The sequence below is a fragment of the Sciurus vulgaris genome (genome assembly GCF_902686455.1).
Source record: "Sciurus vulgaris genome assembly, chromosome: 6".
Classification (NCBI taxonomy): Eukaryota; Metazoa; Chordata; class Mammalia; order Rodentia; family Sciuridae; genus Sciurus; species Sciurus vulgaris.
Window position 1 is genome coordinate 74,497,601 of NC_136466.1, and position 23,142 is coordinate 74,520,742.

At 36.9% G+C, this 23,142-nt stretch overlaps 1 protein-coding gene across 3 annotated transcripts in view; it reads left to right on the forward strand.

Moving 5' to 3' along the window:
* EPB41L4A (erythrocyte membrane protein band 4.1 like 4A) overlaps positions 1-23,142 on the forward strand; it is a 236,437-nt gene that overhangs the window by 137,179 nt on the left and 76,116 nt on the right. For all 3 annotated transcript variants that reach the window (XM_079143527.1, XM_079143526.1, XM_079143525.1), the window contains 5 exons: positions 2,291-2,388; positions 3,494-3,614; positions 5,609-5,696; positions 8,440-8,528; positions 9,120-9,183. In XM_079143527.1, coding sequence (XP_078999653.1) covers positions 2,291-2,388; positions 3,494-3,614; positions 5,609-5,696; positions 8,440-8,528; positions 9,120-9,183 — 460 coding nt within the window. The remainder of the gene's footprint in view (positions 1-2,290; positions 2,389-3,493; positions 3,615-5,608; positions 5,697-8,439; positions 8,529-9,119; positions 9,184-23,142) is intronic.

The window sequence follows — 23,142 nt, forward strand, 5'->3', positions numbered from 1 at the left end:
TTGAAAAGGCTGCCCAGGGAAATTAGAACAGATGGCCTTTTCTCGTTTTTATTCTTGAATTTCTCAGAGACAGCAAATAATATTCATGGTTTTCCCTTCCTTCCATCCATCCATCTATCTCTTCATCAATATGTCCATCTATCACATCAACTGTTTATTGAGCAGCTATTATGTACTGATCCCTAGATAGCTGGAATGCATCATCCATATAATATGGTTTCTTTTTCTTTGTATGTGCTTGTCTGTTTCAGCTTTGCTTTAATTTTCCCATCTCTGTTTCTCTTCCTTTTTGTCTTCAAAGCAAATTCTTGTGGTATTAAGTCCTTTTTCTGTATTTGGCAAGGTACTTGACTATCTAGTTAGATGTTATAAAAATCTTCATGGAGGATGATAAATATGCATCTGTGACTTGCTGTTAAAAAAATGCTCTAGGAAAAGAAATTCAAAGGTACTAATAAAGAAGGAGGGTGTAACAAATGCAAGTTTCCAGCAAGCAGAAGTAATTCTAGCAAATGTCTCTAGTTCATTAGCTGTTACATTTAAGTTCTTCTTTTATTCTACTGTTTTTCTCCTCTGCAAGAGGAGCACAAGTGGTCATTACAAAATGGATTTGATATCCCAGGGAAAGTAGTTCAGTAGGGTTTGAAAGTGAATGTAAATCAGGGAGTGGGGGAGGTCCCTGGTCTCTGGCAAGAGATTTAGCCTAAGAAGTAAAGCAGAGATCTTATAAACTATTTTAGGAGCTTGAACTTTATCCTGAAGTCATAGGGAAGTCTTTTAAGGCATTTTAAATCAAAGAAGTGACATGATCCTGTTTACTTCTAGGGAGGGTTGGAAGGAAGGTAAGTATGGATGATGGCAAACCAGTTAAGAGGTTTTAGAAATTCAAGGTCGAGTGACCTGAACTAGGGGTGGAGAGAAGTTATCACTTCCCAGACCAGCATATTTATTGATTCATTGTGGGTGCCAGGGGTGGCTACAAATTTTTCCCAGGTTTCTTCACACAGGCAGCAGAGAACGGTGGTGCTACTTACTGAACAGGCAGTGGGGAAGCATGGGGCCTTGAGCAGTTTTTCGCTCCTCCCTCCCGTATGCTTGTGATCAAAGTTAACATCAGCCTTTTGATAGTCATCTTTCATGTGGATTCCCTTTCTAAGGGCTTTGGTTGTGAACAGTTGAAGACGCTATTAATCTCAGCGATTTTTATACTTCATTTCTCTTGCTTTTCTCTGCCCCTCCCAATGACATCAAAAGTTACCTTGCAAATGAAGCAAAGCCATAAAAAGATAGCCTGAAGTGTGTAAGTGTGTGAGTACACGTGTGTAAGTGACAGTGGCCAAGTCTGGTATTGATTGGTTCATTATTTTGGTTCATAAATTTCTGTCCTCTTTCAGCCCAGTGTCAGAAAGACTGAATAAGAAATGACAAAAAAAAAAAAAAAAAAAAAAAAACTAGTCAAAGCTGAGTGACATCCTGGTTGAGAGGATTCTAGGGTCAGATTGCTTAAGTTCTTGGTGAGATCTTGTACAAGTTATTTTCATCTCTCTATCAATTTCCTCATCTATAAAATGGAGATAATAGGATTGACCTCATTTTTAAAGTGTTACCTAAGTTATTTTATATAAAATCCTTAGAATGAGTTGTAATGTTTACAATGTTTAGAATTGTTCTTAGCATTAATTTAAATGGGTTTTCTTTTGGCAGCATGGAATGAACAAAGCCACAGATAATGGCCAGGGTCTTAAAAAGTGGGAGAATTGATGGAATTACACCTTATGACCTTTTTGTCTTGTGCACATAATTTTGGGCCTTGTAGATAACACTTGTAATAGAGCTGGAGTCCTTGTGAGTTGTTGCTCCTGGTTAGAGCATTCTGTGATGGTAGTAGTGGCAGGGGCAGTAATGATAAAGGCAAGGACCTCCTATTCAAGCTTCTCATCCACCTCTAAGGTGGTTACTGTCACTCTCCCAGTTTTGCAGGGAAGGAGATGTTAGGGAGGGTAAGTAGCAGACTCAGATCCCAGAGCAGTGAGCAGCGGATCTAGGATGCAAGCCAGGCAGTTCACATTGAGAGCCTGAACTTTTTAGCCCTGACACCACTATGTCGCCCTGTAAGGTGCATTCAACTGGTCTGGTCCCTGATTATTCCACAGTCCCCTCACAGAAGAATGGAGGGTGACTTTATTTTCACTAAGATGAATATATTTAACCTTGATGATCAGGGCCTGAAACTTCAGATTTGAGTAGTGTAAGAGATTGTTAATCTCTTTTTTTTCCATTTCTCTTTTAGATATCAGTTTTTCTTGCAGGTGAAACAAGATGTGCTTCAGGGCCGGCTACCCTGCCCCGTCAACATTGCTGCTCAGCTGGGAGCATACGCCATCCAGTGTATGTTCCACTTAAGTGTAATTTGTTTCAGAAATGTCTGGGGGAAATATTTTTCTTTGTATGCAAGTTTATATTCTAAAAGTCCTCTTATCAAATGACATTTGAAAAAACAGATTTAACAAAATTTGTTAATCAGTGTCCTTCAGAAGAGGTAAAACTAGAGCCGATTACATGTCCCTTACAGTAGGTTGTATGGAGTTTTAGTTGCAGGAAGAGCATCGATTTTTGATTAAGTAGAGGGCCTAAAACTCCGTTCTGTTCTGCTTCCCACCTGAGTTCAGTGACTCCCCACCCTGCCCGCTCCTTGCCAAACTGTTATGTCTCAGAGATAATGTTGCTTCTGGGCAGCTGTCATACAGACTCCACACGGTCAGGTGCCAACACCAAGTTCAGTGTGGCCCACAGTTGGTGCTTCAGTACACTCCATCCAGTCTTGACATCAATATGGCAAGCTGAGACTCTTGTAATGACTACTGAACACCTTTTAAGAATCAAGCTAGGAATGGGGAAATGAGACAGCATGGTTCTTGGCTTTGTGAAACTTGTAGACCGGAAATTATGTAGAAATACTATCCCAGGAAAACTGTTAAATAGATGAACTGGGTTGGGGCTTGGAAGGTAGAGTAACATGGGGAGGAAAATTTTTGTAAGAGCAATATAGTGAGCTTCCTTGTTTCACTGTTAAACTGATAGAGTGTGTGCAACCTTATATTATGATGCCATCACCATTATTTGGTGTATAGTTGTTTGAATCACATGTTCTCTCTTTCTCTCTCTCTCTCTCTCTCATTGAGAGGATATATTGGGATTACCTCCAGCATTTCTAATATACATACCCTAAATTTTATTTATAACATTTTATTTCATATAAACTAATAAGAATAATTGAAATGAAAATATCAGGAAAAGCAGAAATATAGAATTTATATTTTCAAGGCAAGATTTTATATCATCCATATATGCTATTAAGAGTTGTTTCAATAAAACTGTTTAGTAGTTATACATGTATTTATATATTGAAGAAAAATGTTCACATGTGATAGGAATATTTTTAGAAATATTTTTCTCAAATAGAATAAAATTATAATTTCTTTTTTTTTCCCAGCTGAACTTGGAGATTATGACCCGTACAAGCATACTTCAGGATATGTGTCAGAGTACCGGTTTGTTCCTGATCAGAAGGAAGAACTTGAAGAAGCCATAGAAAGAATTCACAAAACTCTAATGTAAGAATCATGTTGTATGTCTCATCAGCCATCAGTCATTATTCAGGTTAATGACAATCATAGGAAAAGTTTTTAGAACAATAGAATTTTCATCTGTGCCTTGAACATTCTAGCTTGCTTCTCTTGTAATAACTTTTACTGATTGTAGCACTAAAATGCTCACCAAAAGCTCGAGATTTTAAAAGTACAAAGAAGAAAGTAAATTCCAAAAGCTAAATCACCATATATTTGGTTAATGGTACTTCAGGCCTTTCTGTGCATAACTTCCCACAGAGAAAATTTATTTTGCATAAATGTATGTACTATGATCTTATATAAGTGAATTCATTCTGTAAGTACTATGTTTTGCAATCTTTTCTTTTCAGTCACTAGTATCACAAAAAATTTTAACTATAAATATTATTTTTAACTATAAAAAAGAACCACAAATACCTTAATGTATTCTCGATTTGCTCTGGGTTAAGTATGTAGATTCTTTGCAATTAGAAACAAAGTCTTATTCAGGCTATCACAGTGAATCTGGAAATCATGATGACATGTGTGCAGCCTCTGAGGGCGTTGTGTTAACACCACATGCACTTCTGAGAGTAGATGTGCTCCCCTAGTAGGATTTTCAATTAATAGCCTGGAGCATTGAAGATATAATTTAATTATAGTTATTTTGGTTAAATCCTCTATACTGATTAACTTTGCTTTTTTGCTTCTTATGTAACATTCCCCCTTGAATATACTCGGTTTCAGATCTATTATAGTTAAGGGAAAAAATGTAGAATTTATCTGCTGAACAAAAAATATTTGCCTAAAGGATCTGTTTCAGTGAGTAGATGCAGAAGTCAGTTGCTGAATGGTAATCAGAGAAACAGGGCTCTGCATGTTGTATTAGCATGTGCTAGAATGCTCTTCAACCTTGTTATAGAGTCCTTCATTTTAAGGTTTCATAAAAGTAGATGCTAAGAGAGTGCTTGTTATAACATCATAAAGGGCAGTGTGTCTGGCATATTCTGAGAATATTAATTCTACCAGGAGTTTCAAAGTACAATTGGGTTTAGAAATTATTGTGGAGCTTTAAATAAAGGCCCTTATATGTGTTTTATGTGATGGCATGAACAGTGTGACTATTTTTACTAGGAATTAAGCATGATCAAAGCTTGGTAGCTTTCTTGTGTCTAACTTGTGATGAATATTCTTCATGGATTTCACAGGTATGTTACATTGTGAGTTTTTTAGTGTACCATGGCTGAAATGAGGGAATGTGTCAAAGCAAATTAAATTTATAAATTTTTAGAAATTCATAGTTCCTTTTGTCAGCCATTAGAGTCTCTCTCTCTTTCTCTCTCTCTCTCTCTCTCTCTCTCTTTCTCTCTCTCTCTTAATTTATCTGTGGAGATTCCTGGCAGATGCTCCCTCTCATTAGGAATCAGTTCTTTTTTCTGTATATTATCACCAGTGAAGATTTTTCTCTCCTCTATTGAGAAAATAATAGGTACTTTTACAATTTCTGTATGTTAACTAATGCATTTCCAAACTTCATTGTGCTCAGAAAACGTTGATATGACCCCATTGGGAGGTGGGGATTCCATTTTCCTCTTCTTTCCCACCACGGTGCTAGCTCCTTTCTCTTCTGATACAGAGCTGCTGGTGCATGGAGACATTTTGCTCTTTGTGAAGTGGATGCTTTTTAATTTGAGTGTTTATGTCTTCAATAACCTCTTTTGGGGTTTTTGAAATTGAGAATTTTTAATATATGGTGGGACATTAGGGATAGGCTATTATGAGCAAGAACCGATTTGGTGACATTAACTTAATATAAGTATCACCTCAGAATACAAAATTTTGTCATCAAAAAAGCAAAGGCCTTCTTGAAATACAAAGATTTATTTTCACATTAATACAAAGGGTTATTTTCTTGGTAAGTACAATGAAGGTGGTTTACATCCCTTGTAAGTTCTATCGCTAAGGGTAAAGTAAAGCTCTGTTTTTTTTGCTGGGTACAGGGGTCAGGCTCCCTCTGAAGCTGAACTGAATTACTTGAGGACAGCCAAATCCCTGGAGATGTATGGTGTTGACCTCCATCCTGTCTATGTGAGTAACATTTAATTAACACAAAATATTTTAAGCTGATGACATTTTTCTTAAAAAGTCACCAAAACTCCCAAAGGGAAGCGGTAGTCCTGTTGTTTACCAAGCAGATGATACCTTTTCATTTATGTTTTTTGAACACAAAGCAGCTCTTGCATGGATTAAACTCTAATGAATTTTGCATAAAAGTCTATGATTGTATTTCCATGTGTAGAAAACAATTAACTGGACTTGAAAACACAATCTGGATAACAGCTCCAAAGGGTTTAGCTAAACATCAAAACAATTTAAAATTGGTCTGTAATTGATCATATTAGATAGAAAACAGGAAGAATTCCCCAAAATAGATTTTATAGCTGAAAAACATAAGTCAAGTTTCTTACTAGGTAAAGCAAGCATTAAGTAGCAGTCTGGGTGCAGCAATGGGTGGCTGTCTGTTGAATGTGCAGGTTCTATCACCATAGGTATCACTGCATTAATAAAAATAATTTATTTTCTTCAGTGCCTGATGAAAACTTGCTAAATGTAGTCAGTAATTAACACTGGATCTGTGTGGAGTGATCTGGATCTAGGTCTTACCCTTTGAGACATTTCTCTTCTACTACCAATTGATTATTCTATGCCAGTGAGATTGAAATACAATTGCCTTTGATTTTTATTAGAGTGTACTTAGCAATAATAACATTTGATTATTTGAGAAAATCAGCAAAGTTCCTAATTCTCTAAAGGAAATTGCTGAAGAGTATATTTTGGCATACTTTTCATCAATTGGATCATGAACTAAATTTTTAAGGAACACTGATAAAACTTTCTCTAATGCAAATAACTCACTCATGCATTTTTTATGTAATATATCTTTTTCTCATCAGCGTTTTCTAAAACAAACAAAAAAACTGTCATTATTTTTAGAGAATTAGATGCATTTCTGGATACACAATGTGGCAACAAGAGTTATAGATTTGGGGAGAATAGTGATTCCTTGATATATTAGATTCCAATCTTATGAGATCATTAAATGCTTCATAGTATTCTCCTTTAAGAATACTCTTAACAGCCTGTGATCCCAGTGAGCTGGGAGGCTGAGACAGAAAGATTGCAAATTCAAGGCCAGCTTCAGTAATTTGATGAGGCACTAAGAAAATTAGTGAGACCCTGTCTCAAAAATAAAAAGGACTGGAGAAGTAGCTAAGTGGTATGGCACCCAGTGTTAAATCCTGAGTCCCCACTCCAAAAAAGAAAATGATTCCATGGGGGTGGTTATTTATTTATTTATTTTTAAATTTTTATTTGTTATTATTAGTTACACCTGACAGTAGAATGTATTTTGATATATTATACAGACAGGGAACATACCTTCCCCTTTTTGTGGTTGTACATGATGTGGAGTTAGACCATACATGAACATAGGAAAGTTATTAATTCTACTGTCTTTCCCATTCCCATCCTCCCCTTTCCTCCTATTCCCCCTGCCAATCTGGTGAACCTCTAATCCTTCCTCCCCACAGTCTGTTGTGAGTCAGTATCCATATATCAGAGAAACATTGTACCTTTGGTTTTGTGGGACTGGCCTATTCATTTACCATGACATTCTCTAGTTCCATCCATTTACCTGCCAATGCCATAATTTTATTCTTCTTTATGGCTGAGTAATATTTGGGGTGGTTATTTTTTCCCAATCTAGCCATATTAATCTTATTAGGCTTTTAGGTTTTTTTCTTTTTTAAAATCTACAAGAAATTTATTGAGACTTTTCTGCAAAATACTTCTGTAGTATTTATCCTAATAAACAGTCAGATTTTTTTCATTGTTAGTTGGAATTTATGAGAAATGAACTAGATTTGTTAAAATCTTCCATACATTCCTTTAAGACTGAATTTCTAGGACTGAAAGTGGGAAGCAGCTGGTGTTCTCCCAAAACATGGTTATCTTATGTTTCTGTGACTATAATTTCGCAGGCTCTTTGACAGTTCTGTGCAGGTTCTTGTGCAGTCCACTGTGACTTTTTCATTTTAGGGTCCTGTTCTCTTAATTGAAAATAATCATAGCCCAGAAATAAAGGTTCTCCAGTCTTTACCAGTAGAGATTGTATTTAAAAAATTTTAAGTAGTCTTAAAGTTAGGGTACGAGGGAACACGATAAACCTCAGAAAGTTCAAGTATGTCTGCTGGCGGCTGCTGGAACTTTCTGATGAGGGTTGTGGTGTAGTGAACTGGGCCTCATGATTATCATATCACAGTAAAATCAAGATAAGGCATTTAAAAGCACCCTTGATAGAAGCTAGTGGTTCTCAGCCTTGGCTATAGAGGGAATCACTTGGAACACCTGTGTTGTTTTTGATACTCCAGCCCCTTCACTAGAGATTCTGATTTAACTGGTTTCCATAGCACTCAGTCATCAGCATTTTAAGCTGCCTGGAGAATTCCAGTTAATGTACAACTTGGGTTAAGCACCACGTATAAGCAACATTGGATAAGTCAATCAGTGACCTTATCCAAATTCCTTTTACTAAACTGAAGTTGCAAGTGTGAATTTACACCAAGATAGAAAAGTTCTCTTAAGATCTTTGGAAAAAAAAGAGCATTAAGTTAGTCACTATCAGAACTTAGCTGGATTTTTAGGTGGATGTCTTTCACAAACTAAATCCAATATTAATCCAACAGATTATATTTGTATGACCAATTATAGTTTTATAAAGAGCTTTTATGTGAATAAATTCATGGTTTTAGGCTTATGTTTGTTTTTGCAGGGAGAAAACAAGTCTGAGTATTTCTTAGGATTAACTCCTATTGGTGTTGTTGTCTACAAGAATAAAAAGCAAGTGGGGAAGTATTTCTGGTAGGTATAATTCCAGAACAGAGTTGGTATAAAAGCTGTACATGTATGTATCAGACTTACGGGGTTTGTGTATTAAAGGGCTGGGGAAAAGAAAATAGGTGCATTTTTAGTAGTTGGTAAATAAGTGAGTGAAATTGGGTATAAATTTCCTCCCAGTGTACCTTAATATATATTTTCTCTTTAAATTTCAAGGACTGTGAGTGTGGACTCTCTTGTCCATGGAGACTGTGTAGTAGGACTTCCTACCCATCAATTTATCATGGTGGGGCTGGTGGTCCAGGACCACTCTGAGTTTTAGAAACTCTAACTAGGGAAGGTTTGGAGGGGTTGGGTGGCTGTGCTCCTGCATATGTCTGGGAAGGTGGTACTGTCAGCTTATTTTTGTATTTAGTGGAAAAGCATAGGGTAATGAGAATGGAAGATGTTCAGAGCAAAGGACTTTGAGAGGACTCTGGAGTCACTTCAGCAGTATATAAAAGAGCCAATATTCACTGGCTTTTTTCTACTGTATGCTTCTCTGAATTCCTAAAAAAAATTCAAATTAAAACAAAACCAAACAGTGACTACTCTACCATCTTCTTTATTTTTTAGGCCTCGGATTACAAAGGTTCACTTCAAGGAGACTCAGTTTGAACTCAGAGTACTGGGAAAAGATGTAAGTTTTTGTGAGCACTTAGCATAAAGGAGAAGGGGGAGGTTCTTGTCTGCTCATTTATAACTTAAAATACATTGTGAAATAAAGCTACATGTTTTCTTCAGCTGCAGCCACATGGAACCAGGTTAATTAACTGACATGCACAGCTTCTCAAGAAAGGGAAAAGGAAATGAGTAGAAATGAATGAGATGGTAATGGAAAAATGTCATTTTGGTTTTAGCAAGGGAAAGCAAAATATTTCCAGGGCAGAAGAGAGAATAAGAGGTGATTATTGTTATTACTATAATTTGCTTTTCTGAACTGTCTGTGAAGGTAGGATTCATGTAGTCTAAAAGGTATAGCCTGCATACAAAAATGTGGCCTAATTTTGCTCTAAAATTAATTAAACAACTTGTTAAGAGTTACACTTCTGTTCTGTCCTCACTGAGTGTGATAGACAACCCAGATGGAAATTGCGAACACTTTCAAGGGACAATGTAAGGTGAGAGCCCAGAGATGCTGACCTTCACTGCACCTTGGCAGCGTTTGGTAATGGGCATGGGTTCTGTCAGTGCCTGGCTGTGCTTTAGCATGCCGTGGCAGGTAGCTTTTAGGAAACTGGTCAGAAGAAAGCATGGGTGCGAAAGCTTCCTTTTGATCACCTGTAAAAATAAAACACTCTCGAAGTGCTATTAGTAGAATCTTTACAGGATAAATGAATGAAAATATGGTGTAGGAAAATCATCCTTATTTCTTTTTTGATACTAATCAGATGTGGGAAAAAAACTGTAAATGGAATTGAATTGACTTTCTTGGTGTTACAAAGGTCTTAAATATAAATCAATGCTCACATGTCCACATGTGAAGGTACAGCAACAGTGTAGCTGCCACCACAGTTGGGACTTGGTATTTGGCACATCACCTTACTTGTAGTTGGTAAGTACTTGTCAAATGATCAATGACCTGATTACTGCGAATACAAGAAAATGTACTGCCAGTTTAGGAAACCTAGTACTATTATTTGTTATCTTTTTAGGAAAAAGAAAGAAAAAAAAAATTATCCCACCCAGAACTATATGGCATGCCTGCATTTACGGGTGATTTATATTGAAAGAATATTTCAAGGCTTTTTTCAGCAGCCTTTGAATATTAATAAAGTAATAAGACCTTTCATAAAAACCTTACTATTATTCAAAGTATTCTTTTTCCTTACATCTAAGTTATTTTTGTGAGATATTGGTGAACTACTTTTGTGTTGTTATCACAGTGCTTTAAAATATCTTCTATCTTCTCAGGACAAATATTTGGTAAAGTTAAAGTTAATCTTGCCAGACCTAGGGACATAAACCTGTAATCCCAGGGACTTGGTAGGCTGAGGCAGGAGGATCATAAGTTCAAGGCCAGCCTGGATAACTAAGCAAGACCCTGTCTCAAAAAATAAAAAGATCTGGAGCTAGAGTTCAGTGGTAGAGTACCCCTGGGTTCAATCCCCAGTACTGCTTTGTGGATTTTTTCTCCTCTTTCTCTCCCTCTCTCCCTCTCTCCCAAGCCCTTTTTATTTTTTATTTTGAGATAGGGTTTCATTAGGTTGAAGGTGGCCTTGAACTTGTAATCTTCCTGCCTCAGCTTCTCTGAGATTACAGGCATGTGCCAACACACCTGACTCACTGATTATTTTTCAGTGTCAATCTCCATGATTCAACCTGGTTTTCTACGTATTCTGCTCGGTCCCTGCCCCTTCCCAGCTTTGAGCCCAGGGATGTTTAACCACTGATCCACATTCCCCCTCCCGCATTTACATATATTTCTATATTTTGTTTTGAGACAGGGTCTCACTAAGTTGCTTAGGGCCTCAATAAATTGCTGAGGCTGGCTTTGAACTTGCGATCCTCTTGCCTGAGCCTCCTGAGCTGCTGGGTTTACAAGCGTGCATCACTGTGCCTGGCTCTGCTTTGAGGTGGAATAGATGTTTGAGAGGTCTGAGGCACTGCCCACTCCTGGGTGGTCAAGCCTAATGTCAGTGATCTTTAGTAGGGTGACAAAGCAGGTCACTTAATGCAGGGGCTTGCATCAAAGGCATTTTTAAAATTGTTTTTAAATAGTACATTAATTGAACCTAACCATTCTATTTCCTGAGCATTTTCCCTTGCAGGGTTTTTTCTTTCTCCACCAGGGTACCTCTCTGGGAGGCAGTGATTTACATAATGGTAGAATTAAGTTGATTATTATAGAGGCCTAACTGTAATCACAGATTGAATTAAAAAGCCCCTTAAAACCTGTCACCTGGAACAGTAATCACATTCAGCTTGAAAAATGGTTGAATTCTTATTCTGCTGGTTTTCTGGTCTGCTGCTCTGGTCAAAGAGACTTAACTCAGTATGTCCAGTGCTTTTAGGCCAAATTCAGAGATACTTTTATGCATTATTTGTAAAATTGGCTTTGTGGTTTAAATAACACCTCACAGAAAATAAAACTTTTGGTATGAAGATTTTTACATGATGATGGTATCAAATCTGGAAAATACACAAAGAAGAAAATTAGTTTCTTATTATCCTAAAATTCAGAGGTAATGATTATTAATATTTTGGTATAATTGCTTCTGGATTTTGTCCCACTAGTGCAAATGTATGTGTATCAATATACATGTATGTTTATGTCATCCCCTGTGTGATTTCATACATTCTTTTTACTTAATATTGTATCATAAGAATTTCATTTATTATATTTATTCTTATGTGCCTGCTATGTGTTAGGTAAGTTTCATTTTTATGTGTTTTACTTCTTTTCTTGCTATTGTAGATATAATCTTTTCCTCCTGGTTTCTTAACTGATTTTTGCTAGATGAGAAAGCTATGGAATTTTATATGTTTATCTCAGATCTGGCTAGTTTACCCAATTCTTCTTTTTTGACCCAGAGTTCTTAATTTGATTCTCATACAATTTTATAGCTTTATGTCATTTTCAAATGAAAATAATTTATTCCTCCATTTCTGCTACTTGATATTTCATATTTAATAGTGTTGGTTGGTACTTCTGGGAGTATTAACTGATCTCACAACTGAGGCCTCCTTTCTGACCTCAGCGATTCTCTCTCTAACCTTCTATCTTTAATGAAGGCAAAAGATGACAATGATTCTATCTCAGTAGAGCAGCGTGGCAGCAGTCGAAGAACTGAGGAGCTGTTGGATTCTAGACTTAACCTCCAGGGTTTCCTGACGTGGAGATATATGACAAAGGATTCCTCATGATTTAAAGGTGTTTGGTTTAAGAGACAGGAAGGATGATCAGGACTGAGAATTGACTCCTGAATTTAGAAATGTAGGAGACCATTGACAAAACTGGTCTCAGTGGCTTGGAAGAATGAGCTTCAACTCAGCGGTTCTCCTCTTAGAAATAACTATGCTGTAGAGAAACATAAGAAATTTATGCTCTGTGCAGTACTTAAGTAAAAGTTAAAACAATGTAAAGAACCCATAAGTCTATAAATAGGAGAATGAAAAAAAAAATTGACTCATATCCATTAAGGAAAAATGAGGAGAAGTAATAGGAGAGGACTGGAGGAGGTGAGATAGATAACTCTTCTGGGGAGTTTTGTCACAAAGGGAATAGATAGGGATGCAGGAGCATCAGGATGTGAGGGGATCACAGCCACCATGCAGGACTGCAGGTGGTGTAAGTTGGGAGATTTAGGGAAAGGAGAGAGAATGACTTGAAGCAGCACTGGGCGCAGGAGAATCCTTCCCTTCTTTCAGGCCCTGTGATGAAAGAACTTTGGGGGACAAAAAGCACACACCATCACTTGGGAAGGCAGCAGTGCCAGCTATGTCCTCAGGGGAGTGCCAGCTATCTAGTAGTACAGGGGGGTGAAGGAAATAGATTGAGAGGCTTTTGGGATTTTGCTGATGAGAACCAATGAATTCCAGAGGGCATGAAAGGGAAGGATTCAGAAGTTGGGTATGGTGGAAATGGGGACAGACTAGGAGAATGAGTGCAGATAATGTGCTGAACATTATTTTGGGGTAACTGACACAAATAGTGGTAAGAAGCATGATAAGCGTGGGTCCAATAGGTTCAGGGTGAATGAAGGTGGAGGGGCTGTGATTGTTGGCAGGGATTGTCTGGCTGTTCACCCTGATGATGGGATAGAAAGACTAAGGAGAGAGGATGGTCCCAGGAGACCGTTCAGACTGACACTTTTTGGGGAGGCCCTCTTTTTCTTGTGTACGTGAGCTGGGTCTTGACATTTACTGGTGGACTTGAGGATTTGGGGAAATTGGGTGTTGCAGCAAAACTCTGGGCTTCAACCTCCATGACCAGATGTGTGTTTTGGAAAGTGGACTCTGACTGCAGAGTGGAACGCTACACAGATGTGAAAACAAGTGTCAAGTTAGGAGATAGCACCCATGAAGGGCAGATGAGGGAGAGGACTGGCCACAAGAGTGGAGAGAAGTGGGCAGATGTGGGGGGCATTTTGGAGGTTAAATTGCTTCTGCTTGGTAGCCTATTCAATGGTTTTGTGGAAAATGGGGAACAATTTAGGATCATATGCAAATTTCTTTGTTTCAGCCACAGGGAGAGGATGCCGTTCCTAGCACTGATCACAGAACTTGGCATGTAGTCAGTACATTGAAGGAGTAAATGAACGGATGAGTAAATGATGCTGTGATTACTTTTATGTGTAATGCATCATGAAACTAACTCAGCTAGGCTTGCTCAACATGACAGGATGTAAGACCAAGGTTCCTGGCAACTGTGGTCATGAGAAATTAGACCCACTTGGCAGAACTCTTGGTTCTGTTTTGGGGAGAGGACACAGGAAGTGATAATGGCCAGGAGTTGTCATTGTTGGTCAACAAGCCCAAGAGGTCTGCTTATGTAAGTGGTGTGTCCTTCACATTTTAAGTGACACTACAGGTTTAAAAATGTACTTTTTAAAAAATTACAAACTTATAAAAGTGGTTAAGAATGAAGATATTACAGATAACATGTTTGTCTTTTGTTATCCAGATTAAACTGCTAATGTTTCCTTAATATTTGTGCTTTCTCTCTCTGTACTCACACATGATTCTTTTCTGAATAATGTGAAAATAAGACATATGTGTCACAGACTCGAAAGACTTCAGAGCATATTCTGAGAGTAAGGATATCTCTGATGTAACCCCAGTACATTTATCAACTTAATAAATTTATATTATCATACTTTTATCATCTGCCTTCTATACTCCAATTTTGGTGGTTGACCTACCAATGTCCTATGGCATCACCCCCACTCCAAAAAAAAAAAAAAAAAAAGAAGAGTGCAGTTAACCTCCTTCAATCTGGAACATTTTTATATCTGACATTTTTTAAGAATACAATTCTAGCCCACTGTTTTAAAACAGAACTTCTTGTTGGATGTTTCTGCTTTTTCCTTGTGATTAGACTGAGGTGAGGTATTCTCAGCTATGAAACTGACTTGGTAAAGTTGTGTTCATGTCAAGGTTGCACATCTGGAGGCGCATGATGACCATCTGTCCCTCGTTGGCTCTTAGGCTTGATCACCCAGTTATGGTATTGCCCAATTTCTGTGCTCTATAATTCTTGTTTGGGTCTTGTTTTCCCCCACCCTTGAAGCTAGAAAGCAGTCTGGGGGAGATAAATCCATGCAAATACCCTGGTAATCCTCCCAATTTCCTTGTATACTTAGCATTCATTGAGGATTCTTGCCTGAACCAGTCTTTACTGTGGAAAAGTGCAGATTTTCCAGCCCCCCCACACCCTCCACATTTGTCAGTCAGCTCTCAGCATTCCATTATAAGCAAGGGCTTCACTTTCTCTTCCTTTTTATTTATTTATTTATCTGTGGTTGGCATGGGCATATTAATTCCCTTTTCTGATGATTTATAATACAGTACTTTACCTAGCCATTTTGAGGTTCAGATTGCGTAGATTTGATCAGTAGGAGTCCTGTCAGTCTGGTTCTTGTACCCTTTGAACCTGTCCCCATTGTTCCTTGGGTATCTTCTTCCTTTTTGGTATAATATGATATTGCAGGTGAATCTTGTATCTATCCTGGTAACAGGCAATTTTCCAAGGACCTGGTTCCTTTCAATGGGAAATGGTCAAGATCTTGTTGCTGAATGTGGTTGTTGCTAGTAGGATGACTTTGCATGGTAACTTTTTAGTGGACAGAGCTAGATAATCTGTGCATGCATATACTCACAGGTAGAATATAATCCTTATACACATATAAATACATGCATATATAATCGTACACATACACATTTGTATTTTAGAAATCGTAAGTTCATATCATACCTCCCGAAACCCACAGGGTTCCCTTTTGCCGTCTTCCATTTCATATTTTCATGTCCTGTCTTTGTCTCGGAGAACTTTGACTTCCAACAACAGCAACACATTTACTCATTTGCTCAGTTCTAAAATACATATCAAATAGGATTGCTTTGGCCAAACCGCTGAAATTGTTTGCAATTCTTTCACCCACATGCAGTACCTTGCCAAGACAGAGGGCCTACGCTGTGCTGTGTTCAAAATTTACTGGAGTGGGCTCTCCCTCCCTCTCTCCCTCCCTCTCACCCTCCCTCCCTTCATTCCTTTCTTTCTTCCTCATTACTGCGGTTGTGTATTCACTTGAAATCTAATTAGGTTTGTTTCAGTTTGTTTTCAGTTATGGTTCCCTCCCCTTCACATTCTTGCTCATTTAATTTTATGTTTTGAATATGTAGAAGATTAACATGCTTCCAAGAGTGAAAGCTATACAGAAAGGCTCAGAGAAATATAATGGCCTCCCATGTTCCTTCAGGCTCATTTCCTCACTCTTTTCTGCATATATCCAACGTCACTGTTCTCTGGTTCATCTTCTCTATGTCTATTTTTGTAAAGATAAGCATTTATATATACTTTCCTTATTTTTCTTCTTTCTTACTCAGAAGCTAGCATACTATATAGACTTTTGCTCTTTTGTTTTGTTTTTTCCACTTTTTTCCCTCTTAGAAATCACTCCATATAATCTGTTTCTTAAGAGTTTTCTCAGTTCTTTCTTTGTACAAAGCATTCCATTGGCTATAGTCAATGGTTTATTCAAGTCCATAGTTTATTCAAGCAGTTACTTATACTTGCATATTGAGCTAGTTTTCAACATTTTACACTTAGAAATTTTCTTTCCTTCAATAACTTTTTGCATGTGTATTTTTGATTGCCATCTGTGGGGAAATGCCTAGGAAGGGACTTGGTCGGTCAAAGGCAAGTGCATATGTAGTTTGTTTTGATATTGTCTTAGCTCCTTCTCCCAACTTTGTACCATTTGCATAGAGTAGATTTCATCCTTTCCCCCAGCTGTTCCTGAGTGTGACCCTCTCAGTAGTGTTTGGATCCCGATGCCACATGATGGTTTGATTGGAATCTTTCAGATTCAGTGATAAACCACTGAACTTGTGGTCAAATAGCATGGTTTAAGTCCAGGGCTTCCATTCATTATCTGTTCCCTTGGTTCTATTTTATCTAGATTTCCTTATCTGTAGAGCAAGGATGATACTGTCTAAAAGTGCTGTCGTGAGAATGAAAGCTCTCTAGTTCTAAGTCAGACAAGTCACAGGCACCTAGTGCACAACTCTGGGTCAAAACTGCCTTGGTGTTCTGGGGCTTAGAGATTTTGAAGTCTTGCACAGGAAGGAACTTGGGGATCACTTGTTCTTGCCAGTCTTGTTTGGTGAATAGCTTGTGCCAAGGCAGGAAAGAAAGTCCTGGTCTTCCAGGCCCATGACATTTTCCTTTGCTTCACTTGCTGTTGCTTTTGTTTTACTTTTTCCATAATTAAAATGCATAGATAATTTGTTCAAAAGGAATAAACTTTCTCCTGTAAAAAAAAGTTACACTAATAAATTTAAATTAAGAGCATCAGTAAATCTTATAAAATATACCTTCATTTTAATAAACATAACAATATTTGTTACTGGATTGTTTTAACTTTTGTAAGATTGGGGATAAAAAATTGTCATTCAAACAAAAGTTAAGTCAATGTGCACATATAAGAGAGAAATGTTGATGTTTTGGAAACAGTACAGGTTCTCTAAAGAACAGATGAAGGAGAGGGAAGAGTCAGAATAACAAAAGTAAACCATCTGGGCTTCAAAGTTTGCATTGGTGAATTCCTCACGTGGGAAGCAGAATGATCTCTTTGTTCACATTAATTAGGAAAACTGCGCCCTACCTCACCAGCTAGTGGCATTCACAGTGCACATTACACACTGAGAGGTCTAAGTGCTTACCCCAGTATTCCCCATCCTACTTGACAGTAGAATCTTTATATGCCAATAGCACAACACTAGTGTTTTGAGAAACATTCTTTGGTTAGGCCTTGTGTAAAGACAGTGTTTTAAAGAATAAGGTAATATGTACTTCGTGTTTTAAAATTTTCTTCTGACTTCCCTTTACACATAATAATAAAATTGGATTTTTTTTTTTCCGGAGCGCTGTTCAAATTCATTGGTCAGGATTGAACTCAGGATTCCTAGAAGAGAGTAATTAAAAATATGAGGATAGCCATTTAAACAAACATCGTGAGCAGGGCACAGTGGTTCACACCTGTAACCCAGCAACTTGGGAAGCTGAGACAGGAAGATCACAAGTACAAAGTCAGCCTGGGCAAATTAAGGAGAATCTGTCTTAAAATAAAAAAACAAAAAACGCTGGAATGTAGCTCAGTGGTAAAGTACCTCTGGGTTCAGTCCCTAGTACAAAACAAAAAAATTGTGCCTAGTATCTCATATATACCAGCATAGTTTAAATTTTAAAACTGTAGTCATTCAACTTCACCATTTAGAAAAATAAAATTTCTCAAAGCACACATAGGTTTTATAATCTCTTTGGTATGTATTCCTGGGTGAAGAATAAATTTGTTTTGCCACTTGCTTTCCTTGCTTTATAATTATTAAGAAAGTTATTTTAGTCACTCGTGATCAGGTCTCAATTTTGTTTTTTCCCCCTTGTGCCTAAAGTAGTTGATGATTGCCAACTAAATACATAATAAATTAAATCTATAAATTTGTACAGCTGGAATGTAAAAACTAAAAAACAGAAACAAAAAGATCACACAATACTTTAGACTTGTAATCTTCACATTTTAGCCTCTGTCCTACCTTTTCTTTTAAATTTATTTTTTAAATTTATTTTTATTGTAAACAAATGGGATACATGTTGTTTCTCTGTTTGTACATGAAGTAGAGGCATACCATTTGTGTAATCATACATTGACATAGGGTAATAGTTTTTGATTCATTCTGTTATTTTTTCCTTCCCCCCACCCCTCCCACCCCTTTTCCCTCTATACAGTCCCTCCTTCCTCAATTCTTGCCCCCTCTCACCCCCCATTATGTGTCATCATCTGCTTATCAGTGAGATCGTTCATCCTTTGTTTTTTTGAGGTTGGCTTATCTCCCTGAGCACAGTATTCTCCAGTTTCATCCATTTGCCTGCAAATGCCATAATTTTATTATTCTTTATGGCTGAGTAATATTTCATTGTATATATACAATGTGATATATATATATAATGTGATATATATACAATGTGATATATATATATATACATATATATATAATCACATATACATATATATATATATATATAAAATCACAGTTTCTTTATCCATTCATCAATTGAAGGGCATCTAGGTTGGTTCCACAATCTGGCTATGGTGAATTGAGCAGCTATGAACATTGATGTGGCTGTATCTCTGTACTATGCTGATTTTAAGTCCTTTGGGTATAGGCCAAGGAGTGGGATAGCTGGGTCAAATGGAGGGTCCATTCCAAGTTTTCTAAGGAATCTCCACACTGCTTTCCAGAGTGGCTGCACTAATTTGCAGCCCCACCAGCAATGTATGAGTGTACCTTTCTCCCCACGTCCTGGCCAACACCTATTGTTACTTGTGTTCTTGATAATCGCCATTCTAATTGGGGTGAGATGGAATCTTAGAGTAGTTTTGATTTGCATTTCTCTTATTACTAAAGATGTTGAACATTTTTTCATATATCTGTTGACTGCTTGTACATCTTCTTCTGTGAAGTGTCTGTTCATTTCCTTAGCCCATTTATTGATTGGGTTATTTGTATTCTTGGTGTAGAGTTTTTTGAGTTCTTTATAGATTCTGGAAATCAGCGCTCTATCTGAAGTATGAGTGGCAAAGATATTCTCCCACTCTGTAGGCTCTCTCTTCACATTGCTGATAGTTTCCTTTGCTGAGAGAAAGCTTTTTAGTTTGAATCTATCCCAGTTGTTGATTCTTGCTTTTATTTCTTGTGCTATGGGAGTCCTGTTAAGGAAGTCTGATCCTAAGCCAACAAGTGGAAGATTTGGACCTACTTTTTCTTTTATAAGATGCAGGGTCTCTGGTCTGATTTTAAGGTCCTTGATCCATTGTGAGTTGATTTTTGTGCATGGTGAGAGATATGGGTTTAGTTTCATTCTGTTGCATGGATTTCCAGTTTTCTCTGCACAATTTGTTGAAGAGGCTAGCTTTTCTCCATTGCGTATTTTTGGCACCTTTGTCTAGTATTAGAAAATTGTATTTATTTGGGTTTGTGTCCATGTCCTCTATTCTGTACCATTGATCTATCTGTCTATTTTGATGCCAATACCATGCCATTTTTGTTACTATTGCTTTGTAGTATAGTTGAAGTTATGGTATTGCGATACCCCCTGCTTCACTCTTCCTGCTAAGGATTGCTTTAGCTATTCTGTGTTTCTTATTCTTCCAGATGAATTTCATGATTACTTACTCTATTTATGCAAGGTACATCATTGGGATTTTAATTGCAATTGCATTGAATCTGTGTAGCACTTTTGGTAGTATAGCCATTTTGACAATATTAATTCTGCCTATCCAAGAACATGGGAGATCTTTCCATCTTCTAAGGTTTTCTTTAATTTCTTTCTTTGGTGTTCTGTAGTTCTCATTATAGAAGTCTGTCACCTCTTTGGTTAGGTTGATTCCCAAGTATTTTATTTTTTTTTGGAAGCTATTGTGAATGGGTTAGTTTTCCTAACTTCTCTTTCTGAAGATTCATCACTTATGTATAAAAATACATTAGATTTATGAGCATTGATCTTGTAACCTGCTACTTTACTGAATTCACTTATGAGTTCTAAAAGTTTTCTGGTGGAATTTCCTGGTTCCTCTAAATACATAATCATGTCATCAGCAAATAGGGATAGTTTGAGTTCTTCTTCTCCTGTTCCTATTCCTTTAATTTCTTTGGTCTGTCTAATTGTTCTGGTTAGAGTATCAAGGATAATGTTTAATAGAAGTGGTGAAAGAGGGCATCCCTGCCTTGTTCCAGTTTTTAGGGGGAATGCTTTCAGTTTTTCACCATTTAGAATGATATTGGCTATGGGCTTAGCATAGACGGCCTTTACAATATTAAGGAATGTTCCCACTATCCGTATTTTTTCTGGTGTTTTAAGCATGAAAGGATGCTGTATTTTATCAAATGCTTTTTCTTCATCTCTTGAAATAATCATGTGATTCTTGGCTTTAAGTCTGTTGATATGATGAATGACATTTATTGATTTCTGGATGTTGAACCAACCTTGCATCCCTGGGATAAAACCCACTTGATCATGGTGCACTATCTTTTTAATATATATTTGTATGCGATTTGCTAAAATTTTGTTGAGAATTTTTGCATCAATGTTCATTAAGGATATTGGTCTGAAATTTTCTTTCCTTGATGTGTCTCTGTCTCGTTTAAGTATCAGGGTGATATTGGCTTCATATTCTATTTCATGGAATACTTTGAGAAGTATTGGAATGAGCTCTTCTTTAAAGGTTTTGTAGAACTCGGCTGAGAACCCATCTGGTCCCGGACTTTTCTTTGTTGGTAGGCTTTTGATGACTTCTATTTCATGACTTGAAATTGATCTATTTAAATTGTGTATGTCCTCCTGGTTCAGTTTAGGTAATTCATATGTCTCTAGAAGCCTGTTGATGTCTTTGAGATTTTCTATTTTGTTGGAGAATAGATTTTCAAAATAGCTTCTAATTATGTTTTGTATTTCACTCGTGTCTGTTGTGATATTTCCTTGTTCATTCCAAATTTTAGTAATTTGAGTTTTCTTTCTCCTACTCTTTGTTAGTGTGGCTAAGGGTTTGTCAATTTTGTTTACTTTTTCAAAGAACCAACTCTTTATTTTGTTAATTTTTTCTGTTGTTTCTTTTGTTTCAATTTCATTGATTTCAGCTCTGATTTTAACTACTTCCTGTCTTCTACTACTTTTGGTGTTGCTCTGTTCTTTTTCTAGGGTTTTGAGCTGTAGTGTTAGGTCGTTTATTTGTTGATTTTTTCTTCTTTTATTGAATGCGCTCCATGAAATTAATTTTCCTCTAAGTACTGCTTTCATAGTGTCCCAGAGATTTTGATATGATGTATCTTTGTTCTCATTTATCTCTAAGAATTTTTTAATTTCCCTCCTGATGTCTTGTGTTATCCATTCATGATACAATAGCATTATTATTTAATCTCCAGGTGTTGGACTAGTTTCTGTTTTTTACTCTGTCATTTATTTCTAATTTCAATCCATTATGAGCTGATAGAATACAAGGTAGTATCTCTATCTTCTTGTATTTGCTAACAGTAGCTTTGTGGCATAAAATATGGTCTATTTTAGAGAAAGATCCATGTACTGCTGAGAAGAAAGTGTATTCACTCTTTGTTGGATGGTATATTCTATATACGTCCATAAAGTCTAAATTATTGATTGGGTTATTGAGATCTATGGTTTCTTTGTTCAGTTTTTGTTTAGAGGATCTGTCCAGTGGTGAGAGGTATGTTAAAATCACCTAGTATTATTGTGTTGTGCTCTATTTGATTTCTGGAATTGAGAAGGATTTGTTTGACATACATGGATGAGCCACTGCTTAGGGCATAGATATTTATGAGTGTTATGTCTTGCTGATTTATGCTTCCCTTAAGCAGTATGAAATGTCCTTCTTTATCCCTTCTAACTTTGGCTTGAAGTCCACATTATCTGAGGTGAGGATGGATACTCTGAGTTTTTTGCTGAGTCCATGTGCATGGTATGTTTTTCCCCATCCTTTCACCTTTAGTCTGTGGGTATCTCTTTCTATGAGATGAGTCTCTTGCAGGCAGCATATTGTTGGATCTTTCTTTTTAATCCAATCTCCCAGTCTTTGTCTTTTGATTGATGAGTTCAGGCCATTAACATTTAGGGTTATTATTGAGATATGATTTATATCCCCGGTCATTTGGCTCATTTTTTTTTTTTTGACATGACTTGGTTTCTCCTTTATTTGGCTATTCCTTTAGGCTAGTTCCTCCCTTTGCTGATTTATATCGTTGTTTTTCATCTCTTCCTCATGGAATATTTTGCTGAGAATGTTCTGTAATGCCGGCTTTCTTTTTGTAAATTCTTTTAGCTTTTGTTTATCATGGAAGGATTTTATTTCATCATCAAATCTGAAGGTAAGTTTTGCTGGGTATAAGATTCTTGGTTGACATTTGTTTTCTTTCAGAGCTTGAAAAATGTTGTTCCAGGCCCTTCTAGCTTTTAGGTTCTGGGGTGAAAAATCTGCTGATATCCATATTGGTTTCCCCCTGAATGTAATTTGATTTTTTTCTCTCACAGCCTTTAAAATTCTGTCTTTATTTTGTATGTTAGGTATTTTCATTATGAATGATTTGGTGTGGGTCTGTTGTAATTTTTTGTTTTTGGAGTCCTATAAGCTTCTTGTGTTTGATTTTCCATTTTATTCTTCAGATTTGGGAAATTTTCTGATATTATTTCATTGAATATATTGTTCATTCCTTTGGTTTGTTTCTCTAAGCCTTCCTCAATCCCAATAATTCTTAAATTTGGCCTTTTCATGATATCCCATACTTCTTGTAGATTCTGTTCATGATTTCTTACCACCTTCTCTGTTTGGTCAACTTTGTTTTCAAGGTTAAAAATTGTATCTTCAGT